The sequence below is a fragment of the Tachypleus tridentatus genome, chromosome 10 (assembly GCF_004210375.1).
Source record: "Tachypleus tridentatus isolate NWPU-2018 chromosome 10, ASM421037v1, whole genome shotgun sequence".
NCBI classification, from domain to species: domain Eukaryota; kingdom Metazoa; phylum Arthropoda; class Merostomata; order Xiphosura; family Limulidae; genus Tachypleus; species Tachypleus tridentatus.
The window spans coordinates 92,810,450-92,833,746 of record NC_134834.1 but is presented as its reverse complement, the minus strand read 5'-3'; the positions used below and the strand labels follow the sequence as shown (position 1 = coordinate 92,833,746).

At 35.0% G+C, this 23,297-nt stretch overlaps 2 protein-coding genes and 1 long non-coding RNA gene across 3 annotated transcripts in view; 1 reads left to right on the top strand and 2 right to left on the bottom strand.

Annotated features, from left to right (window-relative positions):
• LOC143228147 (uncharacterized) overlaps window positions 1-4,963 on the top strand; it is a 54,654-nt gene extending 49,691 nt beyond the window's left edge. Inside the window, exon 2 of the long non-coding RNA XR_013015218.1 lies at window positions 4,790-4,963. This is a non-coding gene — a long non-coding RNA (uncharacterized LOC143228147). The remainder of the gene's footprint in view (window positions 1-4,789) is intronic.
• On the bottom strand, window positions 2,987-4,466 carry LOC143229875 (uncharacterized). The gene is made up of 3 exons (XM_076462734.1): window positions 4,329-4,466; window positions 3,481-4,093; window positions 2,987-3,038 (listed from the first exon to the last, which is right to left on the bottom strand). The coding sequence occupies exons 1-2, from the start codon at window positions 4,335-4,337 to the stop codon at window positions 3,491-3,493; spliced, it is 612 nt and encodes a 203-aa protein (XP_076318849.1). The 5' UTR covers window positions 4,338-4,466; the 3' UTR covers window positions 2,987-3,038; window positions 3,481-3,490.
• A 15,564-nt stretch (window positions 4,964-20,527) lies between the features above and the next one.
• On the bottom strand, window positions 20,528-22,081 carry LOC143229874 (uncharacterized). Its single transcript, XM_076462732.1, has 3 exons — window positions 21,961-22,081; window positions 21,179-21,819; window positions 20,528-20,866 (listed from the first exon to the last, which is right to left on the bottom strand). The coding sequence occupies exons 1-2, from the start codon at window positions 21,967-21,969 to the stop codon at window positions 21,301-21,303; spliced, it is 528 nt and encodes a 175-aa protein (XP_076318847.1). The 5' UTR covers window positions 21,970-22,081; the 3' UTR covers window positions 20,528-20,866; window positions 21,179-21,300.
• Window positions 22,082-23,297: the final 1,216 nt, after the last annotated feature.

Genomic DNA, 23,297 nt, shown 5'->3' with positions numbered 1-23,297 from the left:
CGTTGCAAGCAGCTGACGGCCTGGCATGGCCTAGCGCGTTAAGGCGTGCGCTTCCTAATCTGACGGTCGCGGGTTCGCGCCCGAGTCGCGCCAAACATGCTCGCCCTCCCAGCCGTGGGGCGTTATAATGTGACGGTCAATCCCACTTTTCGTTGGTAAAAGAGTAGCCCAAGAGTTGGCGGTGGGTGGTGATGACTAGCTGCCTTCCCTCTAGTCTTACACTGCTAAATTAGGGACGGCTAGCACAGATAGCCCTCGAGTAGCTTTGTGCGAAATTCCAAAACAAAACAAAAAGCAGCTGACGGTGATAAAATATTTTTGGGGCATAAAAATGTTAATAGTTGAATCGTTTAGTTATCTTAAAATAACGTTTTATTATTTGTAAGTACTCTAACTATAATTTTTTTTTTTTCATTCTGGTTCAGAAAGGTGAGTAATTCTTGTTCACAAGAAATTTTGGAATTAATCAAACGTAACATATGTTTCGATTCTTATTGACACTAGACAAGAGAGAGTTGGATTTGAATTGTTCCTAAACTGTTTATGTATAAATTATGCATTGTGCCTAAATTGTTTATGTAATTGTTCCGGATAATTTTCTCACGTTGATATTGTCTCTCTCTCCAGGAAAATATTGTTCTAGAAATGAACAATTAAATATAATATACAAATATTTCCAGTAATACTAACCACTGGCATGTCTTTTGATACCCAAAGCTAGTAATTCACTATTTTTGTTTAAAGCCTGGCATGGTGAGGACGCTCGACTAACGAGGTGCGGGTCGTGACCTCGAATCCTTTGGGCTCCAAGGGAGCGTTATAATGTTACAGTCGGTCACATTTTTCATTGATGAAAACGTAGCACCCAAGAGTTGGCTGCCGTTAATGTTTACTAACTGCATTCACTGTACTCTGTCACTTCTAAGTTAGAGACTGCGAGTACATATGGCCTTCGAGTAGCATTACAAGAAACTTAATAACAACAAAACACTGTTACTTATGGAACCATTAAGAGTGACTTGAGTGACGCCCTTGCTTTGAGAGACTTGATCCTATTGTTTATATATATACTCGTCACCAGTCGATATTTAATAAACATATTATTGATAGTTCAGATTCATTTTGATCTGTCTCCAGGGAGAAGCACCCTCCTTTATTCCATCGAACATTTCGTGTTATTTTGTTGAATAAAGGATTTCACTTGCAGCTAGCCTCTTCCTTCAAGTCAACCAGATGAGAAGCTTATTTTGAAGTCCACGTTACATTTTCTTGCCATTTCTCCAGTTATTGCGGTTACTATTCATAAGCCTACTTAAGAATACCGTGTAGTAGAATCCAAAATGTATTTGAAAGTAACTGCCACTGATGTTCATCCCTCAATGCTGTATTTTCATCCCAATGGACAAAGAGTAAACATGAGGAGTTCTGAGATAAACTTGAACCGTGCTGAATCTTATTTGTTCCATAATTCTTCGCTGCACAACAAATAGAGACCATGCTCATTGACAAAGCACACAACAATTGAAAATTAAACATATTTACAGTTAAGTTTGGTTTGTTTTGAATTTTGCGCAAAGCTCGCCGTCCCGTGTTAGACTAGAGGAAAAGTTGCTAGTCATCACTACTCACCGCCAACTCTTGGGCTACTCTTTTACCAACGAATAGTGGGATTGATCGTTACATTATAACGCCCCCACAGCTGAAAGGGCGAGCATGTTTGGTGTGACGGGGATTCGAACCACGACCCTCAGATTACGAGTCGATCGCCTTATCCATCTGGTCATCCCGGGCCTCACAGTTAAGATATAACTTTTATGTAGAAGTATAACAGTAAATGTACAGTTAAAGTTGTTTTTAATTGTTTTTAGTGCAGAGTATATCCAGAAGTTATGCTTGGATATCACAAGAAAAGTGCTATTTCTCTAAGGTAATGGCATACCCAACTTTTAAATTATTATTTGAAAGGAAAAATGTGATTTAAGTTTTTTTATGTAAAGGAGTGCTCAGACTTTATTTTACTGGGTGATAACTGTGTTAGAATTTTACAGTTTTGTTTTTTAGATAAAGGCGTGCCCAAACACATATAAAAATATTCAAATGTATCTTGGTTATATTTTTTTTTATTATTCACGGTGTGCCCAACTCTTCGTTAAGGTATTCACATGTAGGCCAGTTTAAGTTTCCTTCGAGTCAGGGCGTGCTCAAATTTATATTAAGATACATTGTTGTAGGTCAGTTTAAGCTTTCATTAAGTCAAGGTATACCCAACATTATGCCGAAATATTCCAGTGCCAGTCAGTTTAAGTTTACCCTGGCTCAAGTAGTTGTTAGATTTTGTGCTGAGTTATAACAGAAGAATATTGAACTCCGGATTTTTCGTTGTTAGTCCTGAACTTATTGCTGTCTTGTGCCTACCTGGTTACGTACATTCTGGTTTCGTTGCATTTGGAGTAGAGGGCGTCCTTAGTAAGGTCACAGTTGAAAATCCAGTAATTAGGATAAAACATGATTATATTTTACCATTTTGATAATTTATACGATATGAAAATACAAAAGACTGGTGAATTATGCTTCATAGCTAAACTCAATAATTTATATAAAGGAAATGTTTCACAGCTTACATTCAGGTGTATCGTTAATAATGTGCGTAAGCGATAGTTGTGAAGATATGTATCGTAACATGTCCAACGTAATGATTTCTACCAAACAGCATCATTTCAACTAGTAACATAGTTTTATTTCAAATAACAACGATTACAATAAATTATAGAACATCAACAATAACTGATGTATAGAAGAAAACTTCAGTTAAAGACAAGTAGAAAGTAAAACAATGAGAAAAGTAAAGAAATAATAAAAGTGAAGTGGAAGACTGATAAAAAATAGGCTTAGCAAGTTTTCAGAATAGGAAAATAGAGAGAGTTTTTATTGTTGTCGCTTATCAAAAACTGGAAATCTGTGATCAAAGAAGATGGTTTGACATAACTTAAACGTTGCTTTTCCATCAATCATAGGAAGGGCAAGCTCTTCAGGGATGGCTAAATAAAATACAAAGAAAATTTTATGAATAAAAATTAATTTACCCTTGTTTGTTCAAAATCGATATCATAAAGAAGTTTGGCATTAATTGAAATCGCATCATGATATTTCATTATACAAAAGCAGTATTCATTAAAAATTATTTTTCTTCTTTACAAACAAAAGCATGCTAGTTCTAATTTAAAATTCAGAGTATGTAAGTAAGTGTGAAATAATATAGTTTTGATGTTATTGTACGGGATAATTTGGTAACTTGAAGCTTGGGCCAGTATAATGGATCATTAACGGTTTCTTTTTTTTGGAATAAATATATAAAAAGTAAAATAATAATATATAACGCTCACATTTGAAACCGTTCGAAATCTAGTATAAAATATAAATTTTTTATGCTTATATGAATCTGGTTAAAAAGAAATTATAATAAAAGCGAAAAAAAATTACCAAAAATAATTTAGTGGTACCCATAGCCGTAGTAGGCGGGAGCGTAGCCGTAACCATAACCATGGTGGCCATATCCAGCTCCTACTTTACCGTAGGCACCATAACCGTGGGCAGCGGCCAGGTTACTAGCACCATAAGCACCATGTCCGTATCTGCCGTAAGCACCGAGATTGGCATGTCCGTAGTTGTCATGGAGACCATAACGAGCACCATAGCCAGCAGCAGCTCCACCACGGTTATGGTAACCAGCCTGTTTATCGTAGGCGTAAGCTTTTGTGTATCCGGCTCCCTTGTTGCGAGCGTAGGCTCCGATGTCTCCGTAGTGGCCAGCATAGCCGCCATGGGCACCATAGGCGTTCAGGTTACGGTGTGCAGCATTAGCTTTGAGACCATGAGCGCCATAGCCGTAAGCTCCGTGTTGGGCGCTGGCAGCAAGTCCACCATAACCGTGAGCACCATAAGCAGCTCCTAGATGTCCGTAACCGCCATATCCGTGGCCGTAAGCACCGTGTCCGTAAACGACAGGAGCGACGTAGGATTCGGCTTCCTTCAGGTCCTCTTTCTTTTCTTCGGCCACAACGGTTGCAACAAACAGAACAGCAATAACAAATAACTGCGTAAAATACATAACAAGTGAAAAGTTAGTTTGAAGGAAAGAATATAGTTTTTACATTGCTTTACATTTTAATGTATCTTTCTCACAGAGTGTTTTATTTCTGTGAGGCTACTATATTACACATACTCTATATATTAAAACACAAATAATGTTCTTATGTGTTAAAAGTAGCATCACAGTTATCCACAGGTTCATGTAGAAACAATAGAAGAAAACAAAAAGTAAAACTTACGCTCTTCATTTTGGCCTTCTATAAAAAACAATATTCTACTAAGGTATACGAGGTTGTTCAGTTGAATTCAAGTTAATATTTGGTCTGTCTGCTGCAGTATTTATACTCTAGAAGAACGCATAGAGCACAAATTGAAGTACTCTATTACCAATCCATGATATGATTGGTTGAACCGTTAGATTTGGAAATAACAGAACCGGAAATGATGTAAAATACCTTATAGCCATAATATACTTTTTTGACCTTAAAACACTTTAGATGGTAATGTGCTAGAAATTTAAAGTATAACAATGTAAAATTGCCCTCTGGCAGCAATTCTGAGTAGCTTTAATCATGTCAAAATAACCGTAATGCTCGAAATGGGCGCTACAGGTGTATACAGATATGCCTTGAAGCTAGAGGGCGTTGTTCTTGGTTACCTATTATATTTTATTTAACTGAATTTTTTTTCTCTATTCCAGGCATAGACAAAGAACAATGACTGTTTTATGAGGCTGAGATCGGAAAGTATTTCACAAGAGTTATACTACACCACTTTAAAACTACAGAAAAATAAGAATAATACTTTGAAGAAACGATCTATGTCCATTAGCGTAGAACTGGTCAATGCAAAATAAAGTATCAGTTAATGTTTATTTGTTTCTCTCTTGATTAAAGATTATATACAGACATGCAATAAGTGCTTGACTTTGAAACTTTGTTTATGCCCATTTCTAAGTGTTTCTCCGGATCTAGACATCCAAATGTCACTTATGTGAATAAAAACAGTATCTTTCTCAATAGCGTTTTGGTCTCGTCACCTTTCAACCTAAATCTGTTATAATTAATTGTGTCATTTTCTTGTTTCTTACACCATATCGTAAACATTATTAGAATATAGCCTAATTAAAAACAATATCGAAACAAGTGAGTGTCCTTGAATTTAACTCTCGTAAATATCGGTAGTAATTATTTTTTTTTAAACGCTGATAACTGACATAGATTTATAAAGTGTTGCGAAAAAATGGTTTTTTTTTACTTACACTTGATAGTGTGTGTTTGCTTATAGCGAAGCCACATTGGGCTATCTGCTGAGTCCACCTAGGGGAATCGAACCTCTCATTTTAGAGTTGTAAATCCGTAGACTTGCCCGCTGTGCCAGCGGGGGACCACTGGATAAGAAACTGAAGGGAAAGCAACTAGTCAAAACCGCTAACCGCCCACCCTTGAGCCACCCTTGTCAGATCAGATGGAATAAAAAGACATGACCATCACTCTTATAATGGACCCACAGATCCAATGAGCAGATTCAACTGACCATTTTGTTTTTTATTGTAGTGGTAACGGAACGTTAACTACGGAACCTAAGCTTGGAAGTCCGTTACACTAACTACTGGGCTGTCATCGGTCCATGTTGGTGGGAAGGCAGCTAATCAACATTACTTATCTCCAGCTCTTGGGCTATTCTTTTAAATTCGAATATTGGGGTTTGATGATCACTCCTAAAGCGCCAATTCTGAAAGAGTGCGGAGCGCATTTGCATATAAATATGAAAGGAAAAACATTTGTTAACATACTTCCTAAGTATTTGTATTATTTTAGTACAAAGAATATTTTTGTTGTCTTCACGTACCATAAAGAAATTAAATCGTGAATATATTTAATTATTGTTCAGGTCAAAACAAAATATAAGTTGAACAAGAGATTTCGTGGTTGGAATATAAATAAAAGAGGAATATTGGAATACTTTATAGAATTACACATTTAGTGGTGTCATTTAGTGGGAATCTAATATCACTCTTTCAGCTAGGTTAAGGCCCGGCACGGCCAGGTGAGTTAAGGCGTGCAACTCGTAATCTGAGGGTCGCGGGTTCGCATCCCCGTCGCGCCAAACATGCTCGCCCTCCCAGCCGTGGGTGCGTTATAATGTTACGGTCAATCCCACTATTCGTTGGTAAAAGAGAAGCCCAAGAGTTGGCGGTGGGTGGTGATGACTAGCTGCCTTCCCTCTGGTCTTACACTGCTAAATTAGGGGCGGCTTGCGCAGATAGCCCTCGAGTAGCTTTGTGCAAAATTTAAAAAAAACACACAACAAAAACAAAACAATCAGTCTGTATTTCTTTCAAGTACTTTTCTGATGGATTATGTGTGGATTATATTATTTTCAATTTGCTTTACAAGTCATTGATGTATTTCTAGTCAATTTTTATTAGAAGGATTTGGTTTATCTTTTCCCACAGTCTCAGAATATCCATAGGCGTACCGAAGGGATAGATGTCCTTGGTACCCAAAGTTTTCAAGTAATATAATCGTTATTTTTTATCATAATATATTATTTCTGTAATTACTAATCATAATAATTTCCAATACTATTAAGCTAATACGGAAACAGAAAAGGGGAGGTAATACGGAAGGTATGGGAGGTAGGAGTGGGACAAGCCCATGCTTTATAATATATTGGTGTTCGTAGTTATGTGGTTACCAAATCTATTTCCTTGTACGTTATACTCAATAGATATTACAGTATGTAAATAATGTATATTGTGCGTCATAATAATTATCAACTCTAGATTATCTGCATAACATATACAGGTGTCAGATAAGTTTTTAATTTTTACGTCAACAAGTGCATCAAACAACCTCCAGTGTACTACGAGTACTGGATATCAATGACTTCCCATTGTTATAGTGGGGACATCTTCTTTTAGGGTTTAAAGGAGACATGGTGATGTGATAATGTTTGCTTACCTTATAGAAATAGCTTAAGAAATGATATACGTTTTTCAAACCCTAAGACTTAGGACCTTGATGGAAATTATAAATTTCATCGTCTTTTTATTTCTTTTCACGTGAGAGAGAGAATGAAGTGTTTTCAATGAAATTAGTAAAGCTAACAGTTTAATTTGTTTTAAATGCAACAATTATTAGATAAACTATAAATTAATTTTTGAATTTCGCTCGAAGCTACATGAAGGCTATCTGCGCTAGCCGTCCCTAATTTTGCAGTGTAAGACTGGAGGTAAACTCTTGGATTACTCTTTTACCAACGAATAGTGGGATTCATATTATAACGTCCCCACAGCTGAAAGGGCGAGCATGTTTGTTGTGCTGGGGGATTCGAACACGCGACCCTCGGATTACGAGTCAAGTGTCTTCACTACCAAGCCATGCCAGGTCATAAATTAATTAAGTCGGACAAATGATTTAAAACGTAACACCAAGGGCCCGACATGGCCAGGTGGGTTAAGGCATTCGACTCGTAATCTGAGGGTCGCGGGTTCGAATCCCCGTCGCACCAAACGTGCTCGCCCTTTCAGCTGTGGGGGCGTTATAATGTGACGGTCAATCCAACTATTCGTTGGTAAAATAGTAGTCCAAGAGTTGGCGATGGGTGGTGATGACTCGCTGCCTTCTCTTTGATGTCACACTACTAAATTAGGAACGGCTATCGCAGATAGTGCTCGTGTAGCTTTGCGCGAAATTCAAAAAACAAACAAACGTAATACTAACTCTGCGATAATTCTTTAATTTTACTTTAAATCGGTGTATTTGGATCTCGATTAATTTTCAAAAAATAAACACAGAATTAGGACGATTAAAAATAATTGCTGTAAGTTTTAATAGCTTATGTCCAATTACGAAGCAAAATATAACAGTATTGTTACAAAATATATAACGTAAACATAATTATAGTAACCTGTCATTTGTAGGTCCAGTGTTATTATAAATTGGATAGTCTTTGTTGTCTTTTACGGACCATTTTCTGTCACATTTTAAAATTACTGTCACCATAATATAGACGTCACATGTCACATGATATTTTAATGCGACCAATCAGTACAGAAATCTTTTATGAATATATATATACCCCAATACTATCCGAAGCTTAAGTATGTACATGCATACAACAGAATATTTGCGTTCACAGAATAAAAATTCTACAATAATTAAATGCTGTAGAATACAGTCTCAAGCGTACACACCCATAAATCTTTTTGAAAACGATATTTAACTTCGGGAAGTTATTTTAATATCGCTATTCCAGTTCCAAACTACTAAGAGTATTTGTTGAATCTGTTTGAAGAAGTAGGAATAATCCTCATTATTTTTCTTCAGTAAACTGTTTTACACTTTCATTGTATTAGATATGATATTCAGCCTGAACCCCCTTCTTGTTATTTATAACTTTTTCTGGATTTGACAAAATGAATTACAGAAATATTATTTATTGATTTCTAATTTTCAGAAACCGTTTGGATTCTAAAGGAAGTGTTTGAAAAATTAATTATAGTTCAACCTATGAATAATAAAAAGAAAGTGTACAACTTTTTATCTTAGAAAATATAGTTTTGTTTTCACTGAGCAAACTATATTTTCATGACTAAAGTAAAAGACTGAAGTCAAATGAAATAAGTATAGATTTTATTGTCATTTTAAACTGACATACAAGCTACTGCAAACGTCTAATTCAAATGCTCAGCATTTCTCTGCCTCCAACTTTTTAAATCTTTTCGTCCACATTTCGCCCTAGTTTCTTGGGGTTAGTAGTTTATGCCCTTTAAATCTTAAGAACAAGGTATAAGAAACTTGAGACAGACTTCCTGTATTGTGGCATGTATTCCACCTAAATCGTAAAGTACTTTGTAGGTTAAACTGATTGTACTCTTATAATTCATAAATTACAATGTTTCCTAAGATACTATGACTGTAGGAAAAAAATGAGGAAATTATGTAAATTTTTTAATTAATAAAATTAATTTATATATGATAATCTAGTTCTCGAATAAACCTTCATTTTACAGAGCAACTAATACTAAGTTCAAGTTAAAATGAATGTATCGGTTGACCATATTTCATTGAACATTAACAACTTAGATGTTATTTATTGAGGATTTTTTGCAGTAAGCGATTTTACGTTAATAGCTTATTTGATTTTAATTTTTTTGTTGTTGAAATTTATTTAACGTCAATAGATTACTTGAATTGTAATGTTTTTATGGTTTTCTGTGGTACATGATTTAGTAATTTAGCAATACATTACTTGCTTGTAATGTTTTGTGATTTTGTGTAGTAAATGATTGAACACATGTAAAGTACTTGGTTGTAAGTTTCCTTGATTTTCTGTGGTACGTGATTTAGTAACTTAACATCAATAAGTTACTTGATTGTAATTTTTTTATTTTATGTAGCAATTGATTTAGTAATTTAACATCAGTAGATTACGTTGTTCCAAGTATGTAATTTTTTACCTGTTTTATTTATTTTACTTCAATATAAATCACTCAACATTGTTATACACGTTCTTATTTTTACAGATTAACCTCCTTTTATTTTCGTGAGTTTATGCAGTAAATGATTTAGTAAATTAACACCAATAAATTACTTGTTCGTAAAATCTAAATGGTTCTAAAGAAAATGTGAATAAATGAAATATATTGATCAGTATTATTTGATTTAATGGCTTAATGTTAAGGCAATATAACATGAAATGGACATCTTGTATTGAAGTGCAGAAAGGAGTGGTGTGCTTTGTAGATGACAGACTCATGACAGAATATATTGCTATGTAGGACAAGTATAAAGATTTCTGGTAATCAGATATAACATGACCGGATGTGACGATATGCTCAGTAAAGACGTTGCGAAGCTCCCAGAAAAAGTTAATATGACTTACTGAACCTTTGTCTCTATATATATTTTCTTCAAGATTTGGGCATTCTTCTGGTTTCGTCTGGTAACATACATGCTATAAATGTGTGAGCATAAATTAATTTATATTTGAGAAATGGTTCTCTCATTTTATTAGGAATTATTTACTGCAAAAAAATCTCCAACATTTAGCTTACATGTATTGTTTTCATATATTTGGATTGTCCAGAATGTGATATTTTTGACTGAGAGTTTTTTTCCCCATTCGGGCATAGCTATAAGAACTTGATGTGCCTGTAGATATATTTATTTCTCTTGAACTAATATGAATTATTCTAAGTATCTGAAAATTTAATTTTAAAATTCATTAGAAAGATCTGTACTCGATCATCGTATATCTCATAAAAACGTAGTATAAGATACATAACACTTACAGAGTTGTAGTTCCTCACCTCGATCGCATCTAATATTGACAGTGTCGATATTGTTTCTTGTACCATCTTCCTTCTCGCATAGAGTGTATATTGAATGACAAACAGTCATAGAGTAAACTGTACCAACATCACTACTCTGAAGCAGTTTACACATATAAGTCAACATTTTCAAGACGGTTGTAGGCTTATTGCACAGTACTTCGGAGCAGTGAAAGGTTTCTTTAGTAGTTTGTCGAAATAAAGTATTTAGTTTCGAACATAAAGTTTCAGATTTTTCCTTTGTAGAGCTTAATAAACCGATTGTTATAATAAGCTATAAAATTACAATCTTTACAAAAAAATCTGTATTTTTACTTCTTCAGGATGTACATATTTTATTAGTATTAAAACATTTGTTTCGTTGTACCAACACCGGTTGCAGATTACCTTTTCATGTATATATGACAGTGAAATCCGGACTAAATATTTTATTGTCATGAACATAAAGACATGAATAAAACCAAGGCCCGGTATGGCCAAGCGCGTTAAGGCATTCGACTCGTAATCTGAGGGTCGCGGGTTCGAATCCCCGTTGCGCCAAACGTGCTCGCCCTTTCAGCCGTGGGGGCGTTATAATGTGACGGTCAATCCCACTATTCGTTGGTAAAAGAGTAGCCCAAGAGTTGACGTGATGACTAGCTGCCTTTCCTCTAATCTTACACTGCTAAATTTGGAACGGCTAGTGCAGATAACACTCGAGTACATTTGCGCAAAATTCAAAAAACAAACAAAATAAAACCAAACAGATTAGATGTTACCAGAACCTAAAACTAAAGTAACGAACTTAATTTTACCTATATCTTTTTATTTCTTAGTAATCTTAGGTTCTGATAAATGTTTATTTTCAGAGCTCATTCACTTCTTTTTTACCAACTGAAAAAATTACATCTTGAAAGTTAGATCATGAAACCTGACAGATTTCTTTTTAATCTTCAGAACAACACAACAGTTTTTTATGTAGAATCTAACAATACTGTGTTGAGGTGCGTACCACGTTTCCTCAAATAAAGCAAGATACAGTCTTTATCTGTTTTCTTTTAACGGGTAATTGCTAAATGCCGCTATTAATTCATAAAAATGCTCGATTTTTTTGTTGAACACTTTAACACCGAAATCACTGGCAGAGTCCATATTTCATCAGCTCTTTAAAAACACTTTTATTTAAACTATTTATTTCTCAGATCATTTGTAGGTCTATGATTTTTTTTTTTATTCCAAGGTTACTAATAACAAATTGATCATGCAGAAAATGTAAAAACCAAAAGCTATAACTATTACAATTAACACCATAAATTGCTGCCGGAGTCCCTTAGGTATCTTACATCGGAAATAAAAGTAAAATAAGTATTACAATTAGTCCTATGAATCTCTTCTCGAGTAATCTACGTATTTTGAATAGAAAACATAAACACAAATATGTTCTTCCTAGTGGTTTGGCAGAATGTCTGATTGCTTGTAGCGTTAAAAATTGAATTTCGATTATCGCCATGAACAGAACACGGGTAACCCATTGCAGAGCTTTGGGCTTAACAAAAATAAATAAGGAAAAATCGTGTACTTTTATAGAAAAATAATCACGATCACAGAAAAATGTAGATACAATTAATACCAGTACTGCAAATAATCTCATCAATCAATACCAGTACTGCAAATAATCTAGTCAATTAATACCAGTACTGTAAATAATCTAGTCAATTAATACCAGTGTCGAAGGTTTCTGGTCAGTTTTCTACACCGAGTATAATAAAACGAAATAAAAACTACAACGTAAACATCCTCAACAGGTAAACCTAACTGGTGAAAAGCATAAAAAATAGTTTTTAAGATAAGTATTTTGCAGAAAATTACCTATAAGAATTAAAATACACTACTCTTAAAAATTGGCATTCAGTGATGCCGAGAAAACCCACTTGTAGAGAAATATATATGCAAAAACGGCTCCTTTGGGTTGAGAAAATATTTTACGTAGAAGAGCAAACAACGTTTCGACCTTCTTCGGTCATCGTCAGGTTCACAAAGAAATAAAGAGGTAACTGACTGGAAGCTGACCACATGTTTGGAAGGGGTTGTGTAACTGAGTGTCGTAAACATCTAACACCGCCCTCTACATTCCGACATAGTACATAATTTATTTATTGTAAAGTTTTATTTAAGACCAATGCTGAGTCTTAATATCAAAAAACGTGTTTGTATATCTAACTCTAACTTGTTCAGCTGTAGTTATATTGTGCTGTGGTACAACGTTTGATACACGAGAAAGAGTACAAAAATGAATCTTTAATATTGTAAATGATAAAAAAAGGACAACCCGTAATACCGTCTTCAGATTTTGTATGGTTTCAGGTGGAATTATTTAGATTTTTGTTTGTTTGTGAGATTAAAAGTACAAAAATTTAAATTTATGGAAGCATAATCTCTGGGTCTTATTTTGTAAAGACACACAGAATATCCTGATTACTACTTTTGTTTGTGTGTGAGTGTTTTCATATAGCAAAGTGACATCGGGCTATCTGCTGAGTCCACCGAGGAGAATCGAACCCCTGATTTTATCGTTATGCTAGCCGGGGACTTTTGTTTATGAAGATTGAACTAATAATAGTTAGTGTGGTTGAACTCATTTTTAACTATCTTCACGTTTCTTCATTTATTTCTAACTACATAATGTTTATCATTAGTTGTATTAGAATGGCCATCATCTAGTTATAAAACAGAATGAATACTAAAAAGAAATTTTTTTTCTTCGCATTTTTGTTTTCACACATACGAAGTCTACACGAATGATAGAAAACGAAGTGTTCAAGAGCGGCGTCAGTTTTAGGAAATCAAAGGTTTTGCAAAGTACGTAATAAGATAACAGTACAAAGAAAATTTCAAAGCATCAAAAGACGAAATATTAATCAGAAAAATAGTGGTAATAGGAAAGTTGTTAAAAACAAGGTGGCGCCACTTTGAATACACAGATTAAGCCAATCTGTGTTTAAATTTCGCACAAAGCTACACAAGGACTATCTGTGTTAGCCGTCCATAATTTAGTAGTGTAAGACTAGAGGGAGGGCAGCTAGTCATCACCACCCACCGCTAACTCTTGGGCTACTCTTTTACCAACGAATAGGGGAATTGACCGTAACATTATAATGCCCCCACGGCTGAAGGGGTGAGCCTGTTTGGTGCAACGGGGATTCGAACCCGCCACTCTCGGATTACGAGTCGAGCGCCTTAATCACCTGCCCATGCTGGGCCTGAATACACGGGAAGTTATACTTTGTGAAATGGATACAAAAGATTTCCCTGAATTACCTTTAAAATAATCGAATTTAAACGAGGAATACATTTGCAATTTATCAAAATTTTCTAAATACATGTGAATTAAAAATCGAGATTTAATTAGAAAATATTTGTTATGACATGACAGAAACAAAACAATAATAATAATATATTTCACGAGTAAAAGATAAGTCGTTTCTGTTGTTTTCTTAGCGGAAAGTTACTAGGCTATTTGTGCTGAGAGAATCTGGTCCTGTATTTTAGCGTTATAGTCTGAAGTTTATTGCTGAACTATCTGGAATATTAACACTTTTTTATAGCTAGAAATATTAATAGCATATTTTTTCCCACATCTGTACAAACAAGGAGAAGAACACAACTATATTTAGTTATAGTACATAGTTAAAGAATAGTAATTATTAAGTTTCTTCAATTTTAAGAATGAAATATGTCAGTAACTGTCTAAGAACTTTGAGTGGCAGACACCAATAAATTCGTAAATGTCAGGCCTAGTTTGAAAACCGCTTTATGTCATGGTAGCATCAAGAGTGAAAAACAGAAACATGGTAATTATTTATCATTGTTAATGATAAAAGTGAAAGTTATTAATATATTTGAATTTTAAGGTAGTATTTAATGCAAAACATACATATATTGAAAAGTATCCGCCATACATAGAGAGCACAGCTGTATACGTCACCGTGACTGTCCTGCGTGGTTCCAAGATGCCGTGAGCAGCGGCTAAGCAACACAGTAGATTCCCCTGTTCGTGTTTGCTTTAGGTATTAAAAGTTACTATGGTCGTAGTCGGTATGGATACTTCACCCAATAGCAGCTCCACAACAGTTTCTATAATCTGCCTGATTATCAAGCACACAATATCGTATTTATTTAGCTCCTATGTTACAGAAATAATCCAAAATATATCTTTATAACCAGCATGAATACATAAACATTCAGGACTATGACGAACAGTTTTACCTCTGAGGTTATGGGCAGATCAGCAACGAACGTTGGCAGTAGAAATACATAGTAAACATGTTTCTCATCATTTTAACAGTAAAGAACACAGCTAAATGGTGGGGTGGGAGAGTCTAAAATTACGTTTGTTTGTTGTTGTTTTTAACTATAACGAAGTAACGGAAAACTGTTTTCCTCGTGTATTAGATAGACTATAGAAAACACTCAAGGAAGAAAGGTTTCCTTTGACAATGACAATGTTACTGGCCCGGCATGGCCAAGCGCGTAAGGCGTGCGACTCGTAATCCGAGGGTCGCGGGTTCGTGCCCGCGTCGCGCTAAACATGCTCGCCCTCCCAGCCGTGGGAGCGTATAATGTGATGGTCAATCCCACTATTCGTTGGTAAAAGAGTAGCCCAAGAGTTGGCGGTGGGTGGTGATGACTAGCTGCCTTCCCTCTAGTCTTACACTGCAAAATTAGGGACGGCTAGCACAGATAGCCCTCGAGTAGCTTTGTGCGAAATTCCAAAACAAACAAACAAGACAATGTTACAGCGAAGTATTTTGCAGTTAACACTACACTGCAGGGCTCTTGTCACGATAGTCGTATGTCAGGTAATAAACCATGGTCGGACGTGACGAATGAGATGACATCGGCGTGGTGAAGCTTCAAACTCGTTTTAATAAAGCGGACGTAGCTTTCATGCAGCTTAGACGTTTCTAAATCTGTTTACTTACGTCTCTTCTCGTTTGCTCTACTGTTAAGCTTTACGCAGTTTATTAACTCAGAGTTATTTAAATCTGAAATATTTTGGACTCCTTTTAATTTATTAAGCGATATACAAATATTCTTGTAAAAAAACAATTTGTATATCTGAATTTTATATCATTTATAATGTTTTGAAAAAGGTATAATTAATGGAGGGTTAGTGACTGATCTGTGTGTACACATAACGCTTGGAAAGTTCTTCATTGCTTATACATTCATCAGTTTAATCTGATATTTTGTGTCGTAAAGCGTCTTAAAGTATTAAAAAGTATTAGTACCCTACAACAAATAATTAAGAATTTTTACACTAATTTGGGTTTTGATGTATAACAATAGATTTAAAAAAATTATAAACATTTTCTGCATCTGTTGTAAAGGTTTCAGTAACAAACGGAGAAAGGTTGCAAAAACAAGTGAGTTACAAACAAACTACGTTCAACCCTTAAAGCATCGTTTAAATTACTGTGTATAAAAGACAGCCAATTGATATTACGCAATTGAGTCTTTAAAGTTTTATACCTTGTTGTGCTGAATTGGTCTGTAAGTCTGCAAGATATGCTATAGTAAAATTTGATCTCAACTAAAATTTTTATATACCTAATGTTAACATTTCATCTGTAAAAATACACACAATTTACAGAAAAAAAATTGTTATCTGATTTTAGTGGACTAGTAAAATGGACTTTTGGTATCATTGGATAAATAAAGAGAAAAGCACAGTAGTTTTCATAATATAATGTCGCTTGCAAAATAATTAAATTATTACCTGCATAATTTCTGAAACTTCCAACAAAATTACGCTACGAAATCATAAAGAATTTTAAGGTGCAAACTATGTTTCTCGATCTTACAGCGCTTGGCAGTTTTGATACCATATAGAACAAAACACAGTTAAGAAAAAAGGTGTGGTACAGTACGCGACCTGTTTGTTCTATTTAAATAATTACCAGCTTGTTTCAAATGTATTTGGGGCTATTTTTCTTAGGACTAAACCACGGAACGCAAATAATTGCATTTAGTGTCTTTTAAGTGTAGATTCCAAGAAATATGACACAAATAATTTGCATTCACTGTAATTTAAATGTAGATTCCAAGAAGTGAGGTTCGTATACTCGTATATTATTAAAAATAAAAAAAATATTAGGATATCATCAAAAGTACATTACGTTGATCTAATTATTTGGTTTGCTTTGCTTTGAATTTCGCGCAAAGCTACACGAGGGCTATCTGCGCTAGCTCCCCCTTATTTTGCAGTGTAAAACTAGAGGGAAGGCAGCTCGTCATCACCACCCACCGCCAACTGTTGGGCTACTGTTTTACCAACGAATAGTGGGATTGACCGTCACAATATAACGCCCCCACGGCTGCAAGGGCAAGCATGTTTGGTGTGACGGGGATTCGAACCCGCGACGACCTAATTATATTTTCACTAATGAAAAAACAACTTTATTTATGTCAACAATATTTAAATGCATTCAGAGAAACCAATAAATATATACATGTAAGAAGCTAATCTCCGTCTTATTAATTGTGAAATCCCTTCCACAATTTAAGTCCAATTTGAATAAAACTTCGTGCGGTTTTTCGACATCATAAGGGTTGGTTGGTTGGTTGATTTGGTGTTTTATGGCACAAAGCAGCTAGGCTATTTGCGCCACATCATAAAGGGAAGTTGCTAACAAAGTTTCATAACAGTTGAGTTTCTTAGAAAAATGTTTATTTAGTGCACGTGTTCATTTTTGAAAAAATAAGTAAGTTTGTTTGAAGTTAAGCAAAAAGCTGTACCATGGGATATGTGTGCTCTGCCCAAAACGGGTGTCGAAACTCGGTTTGTAGCGTTATAAGCTCGGAAACATACCGCTGTGCCCTTGATTAAATTAGAAAAAAAGGACATAATTTTAAAATATTTTTTTTCTAAATCCTTTCCTTAATAGGCAAATGGTACTTTATTCATTTTTCAATAAGGTACATTAATTTTGTACATTTATTATTACTAACGAAATTAATACTTACAACTTGGCGAAGTGTGTTTTATGGAGAATTTAAAAGAGAACACTCTGGTAGAAAATCATTGTGATATGTAAAAAGAAAAGTGGCTTTTTTTTTTGCTCGAAAATCCAACTGTACGGTAAGAAGGATCGTAAGTCCTTCGTACGGAGTCGTTGCATACAAATTTATAGGAAGTTTGTAACAACTCGATCTTCGTAAGTTACACAAGTATTTTTTTTTTACTTCAATATGAGTAGAAAAGTGATGAAAAACATCGAAAATCACGATGCCAAAAATTGCGAAACGAAAAAGACATCGCTAACAGAGTCTGAGACTTTGAGAAAGAGAAAGAAACGTCAAGATGCAAATTACTGAAAGCAAGAGCAAAGTAAGAAAACATAAATAGGCTTGTTCAGCAAGTTATGTGTAATATCCAACTAGAATAAGCCAGGAACATGTTCAATATAAAACACAGAATGGCCCGGCATGGCCAAGCGTGTTAAGGCTTGCGACTCGTAATCTGAGGGTCGCGGGTTCGCATCCCCGTCGCGCCAAACATGCTCGCCCTTTCAGCTGTGGGGGCGTTAAAATATTACGGTCAATCCCACTATTCGTTGGTAAAAGAGTTGGCGGTGGGTGGTGTTGACTAGCTGCCTTCCCTCTGATCTTACTCTGCTAAATTAGGGACGGCTAGCACAGATAGCCCTCGAGTAGCTTTGTTCGAATTTAAAAAAAACAACAACAAACAAACAATGAAACACAGAACCACATCGAACGTAACCCTAGATGTATTGAGGAAGAATGGGCAATTTTGTAACAAAGAAGCAAACCGTTCAGCTTGTCAAGATCCTGACTGAATAGCCGCCCATAGAACAGTAGTTCTGTTAGTATACAGTTTAACTTAATTGTATGAGTGTCTACTAAAACAAGTATATATTGTTCAATGTTATGGCTATGGATTAAAACAAATATACATTATTTAAATAAGAGAAATAAAAGGAACGTATGTTGTTCGCTTAAAACGATGTATGTAAATTAATTATGTATTTATCTAAGTTCTCTGACATATAAGTTAGTCTCGGGATCACCCCAAGATTCTGGTTCTAACAGTTAGCTATGCAAATAAAGGTAAGGGTGCTCATAATCTATGATATTAGAAAGTATTGGTCATTAGGATTTTTTATATCTAGATTTTAGATGGGGTGACCGACAAAGAGGAATTGACCTAAGATTTTAAAAATTTTAAAACGGTTGAAATGGCGAGCATGTTTGGTGCGACGGGGATTCGAATCCGCGACCCTCAGATTACGAGAAGGGTGCATTGACCACCTGACCATGGCCGGCCAACTCTATATTCAAAGTAGTAATTTTGAGGGGTCAATAACCACCACATCTCTCATATTAAATTTTCACTTAAACTCCAGTTAATTCGTCAATTTAATATTCTTCTCCATAACGTGAGATGTGCTTAAAGCATGCTGTGTTGAAGTCGATTCATTCACTTTGTATATGATTACTACAAGTTTATATTTTTTAATTTAGAATTTCAAATTTGTACACTATTGACCAATATGCACTCAACTACAAACACAATAAACTAGGTGAAAACCACATTTGTCAACTTTTTTTTTTTATTCTATCTTTTAAGCTTGAGGTACCATTATTTAACTTAAAGAGAGAAATATACTTCATTATTAAAAACTAGCTGGAGTACCTCGCCCTCTGGACGGAAGTTATATGAATTCGTAGTAAAAGAAAGGTGCGTTTGTGTTTTTTTCCTTATAGCAAAACCACATCAGTCTATCTGCTGAGCCCACCAAAGGGAATCGAACCACTGATTGTAGCATTGTAAATCGGTAGACTTACCGCTGTACTAGCGAGGGTCCTTTGGTAATGCAAAAAAATTATTGGTAAGTAATTGTTTGCAACGGAATGTGGGTTTCTCGTCATCATGACCAAGAACTCACACTGTGTGTCATTTCAACCAAATACATAATATACTGAATATCTATAAGTAAAGTAATTATAATTATTGAACACTTTACATAAAAATTTATAGTTCTTTACCTGAATTTATGTTATAATATTAACTGATGAACTAAAGTGTCTAAAGAAGTTACTTCCCTTATATGTAATTGTAAAAAAGCACTTATAAAAACTAAAAACCACAAAATATGAAACCGTCAAAAACGCCCATAAAAATCGCTAAACTGAAAAAAATTTATGGGCCTAGTGAATATCGATACCAATTATGCTGAAGATCCGTATACACTATCGTGGAAAAGGCGGATAATTTTCATTTTCGGGGGTGGGAGACAAGTTGTTTCAACCGCAAACAGTTTTTTGTTGTTGTTGTTTTTTTGTAAACCGATGCTGAGAGAAAAACCATTAATCCGTTTTCACTGACTCTCTGTTTTAATCTCCATTATAAACCGAATATTTTGGTTGTTTAATTTAGTGGTATAGCCGTATATGTGTGTGATCATGTATGGTTAATCCAGTAAATAGAATATCTGTCTTAAAGAGGTTGGAAGATAGGCGTAGTTTTTTACTGATATTACATTTTGATACATTTGATTAATGTGCATTTGTAGCATAATCGGTGACAGAAGATATCTTAGAATAGTATAAAATATAGGTGTAAATTTATACTGATGTTATATTTGCACAAATTTAATTAGGGCATTTATAGCATACTCAGTGATAGAATATCTATCTTAGATGAATAGATTTGAAGATAGGCATATCTTTGTGTTGATATTATGTTTACACACAATTAATTAGTGTGTATTTGTCTATCCTAAATGAATAGGTGGAGTAAAAAACATATATTTATGTTACATCTGTATATATTTAATTAATACAGTAACATATATTTATGTTACATCTGTATATATTTAATTAATACAGTAACATATATTTATGTTACATCTGTATATATTTCATTAATACAGTAACATATATTTATGTTACATCTGTATATATTTAATTAATACAGTAACATATATTTATGTTACATCTGTATATATTTAATTAATACAGTAACATATATTTATGTTACATCTGTAAATATTTAATTAACACAGTATGCTTCAAGCAAAGTAAACAAACTCGAAGTAAAGAAAAATATTTATTTTTCCAATACTAATTCATAACAAAGAAAAGATTCAACAGACCAGAAAAATCTTGAAACACTTAGAAAACAAAGTAAACACATTATATGTGCTTCCCTGAGTCGAGTTATTTTGTAGTTCAAAGATTTGTGAAAGAATGTGAAAATTAAAGTGAAAGTCGAAGACCAAGAAGTCAATAAATAGGAAGTATTTATCGATGTGCAAAGGACTTCGTTTTCTGATTTCGATGCAACTTGGCCATAGCTGGCTCTTTTCTTCAAAGACGGTTCTATACAACTAGAGTTCGCTCAAAAAAGCAAGAATATGGCCAGTAGCTGACGTTCTGTAAGAGATATACATGTTGATTTTCCATTGCACAAATAACACATTACAACGTTTAATGACTAAAAATTTACATTATTCGCATTAAATTGTTCAAGACTCAATAACATTTATTTCTACGAATATTTTGCAAATAATAAAAAATCAAAATTTATCTTTAATAATGTTTGTATTGCATGTTTAGAGTCCGTATTACTTCACCATGTACATACAATTTTTTACATCTATTTTATATGTAATAACTCAACCCTAGATGTTTGCAGAAAATTAATTAAACTTATGTTGCGTGAACTTCAAGAGAAACAATATTTACCATTTCTTAAATTTAGTGGTAGACATGGTAAACGCCAGGGGCATAAGCATGGCCGTAACCATGGCCATAGTATCCGTGGCCAGCTCCCAGACGTCCATAAGCACCGTAGCCGTGGGCAGCAGCTAAGTTAGAAGCACCGTAGGCACCGTGTCCGTATTTGCCATAGGCATTAAGGTTAGCACGACCGTAGTTGTCATGGAGACCATATAGAGCACCATAGCCACCAACAGCTCCACCACGGTTATGGTAACCAGCCTTTTATCATAGGCGTAAGCTTTAGTGTATCCGGATCCCTTGTTGCGGGCATAGGCACCGATATCGTGGTAGCGGCCAGCATAGCCGCCATGGGCACCATAGGCGTTCAGGTTACGGTGTGCAGCATTAGCTTTCAGACCATGGGCACCATAGCCATAAGCTCCGTGACGGGCGCTGGCAGCAAGTCCGCCATAACCGTGAGCACCATAAGCAGCTCCTAGATGTCCGTAACCGCCATATCCGTGGCCGTAGGCACCATAACCGTAGTAAGGTGCGTAGCCGTAACCATGGTAGCCAACAGGGTAAGCGTAGCTCTCAGACTCCTTCAGTTCCTCCTTCTCCTCAGCGAAGACAACACCAACGAAGAGGATGGCCACCAAATATAACTGTATGTGAACAAGAGATATTGTATTTACATAATTGGTATAATGCATTCGAATAAATGAATATGAAACAAGACACGAATGAGCCAACCCTAACGTACTGCATAGAACACTGTTTTCTTACGAATTGGACCTCATACTTACAGTCTTCATGTTAGGTTTCTGATCTGTTGTTCAGACTGATTCCAGGTGCAGTTGTAGTTCTGCTTGTTCGTTACAGTTTTCAAATATTTATACTTGTTTTAACTGTAAAAAAAGAAGTAATTCATATATTAAGAAAAAATATTCGCTAAGTTTCTCCGCTGTCTGATTGGTTTCATATTAAACAATAATTTAACCTAGTATCGCCCTAGAACCGGATAGAAGCTTTTCTGTCACATATTTGTAGGTTGTAAGAAAACTTCGTAAGAGTAACAACAATAAATAAGATAAAACAGGTTTTTATTGGCTTTTATCTGAAAGAATTTTCAGAGGTCTGCATTGTAAAGTGTCAAGTTCATTTTCTAAGTCATCGCCCTCTTGTGTAGAACAGGTCAAACTGCTGTTTATAGAAGGCATAGCTTGGGCTTTCTACCCCCACTTTCTTTCAGAACACATTTGTGTGAAGTGAAAGCTAGATTTAACATTCCAGTTGGGTGTGGTTTTTACGTACTTTACGTAAGCAAAAGAAACCATATTTCACTACTTTGTGAACCTTACTCTCTCTCGTGTGTAACTGTACCTGCCACGAGGCTTATCTGTTTTCGCTGAATTTTCGCTTTTGGCTCATCAATATGCAAACCAGTGAGTCACGTGACAAGCAAGCTCTATAGAAAGTCGGTGTGAAATGGAGTGTATCAGAACTATATTTTGCTTTTCGTTGATAATGTGATGCCACCGGAAAAAGTGTCTGCTTTTGGTAAAGTATGAAACAATTCTTTCCAATGAAAAATATTAATGCATTCAGATCACAATGACATTAAAAATCAAAGAAATTTGTATCTACTTGGAGCACCAGGACCGTCCACAAAGTCGTACCCTCATTACGGTAAGCGAAAAATGCGATGGTTGAATGGATACATCACGGAAAGAGCTTGTGTACTCTCAACCTGTGTCACTTTTCCAGAAGGAGCTCTTTTTTTATTACATAGTGCACGTGAACATCTTTTGCTAGTGATTTTAAAAGTAATCCAGCTTAGCCTGATGATTAAAGCCAGTGTATTATGTTGCACAAGTTAAAAGTTACTGCAATTATTCTAAACAAGTGTGTTATTTGATATTGAATAAAAATATATCGTGGTCGAGTTGAAGAACTTTCTTGGAGGAAGGGGAAACTTCACTATGCCTTAATTTAATTAGTAGGGTATCAGTCTTAAAATATTGATCTAGTGGTCTCAATGTCAATCACAGCTCACGATATAGCATTTTTTACTTGTTTCATATTACTCCTATGTGCTTGGTGTCCATAACAGCCTTGTGTAGGTGCTTTTTGCATTAGAAAA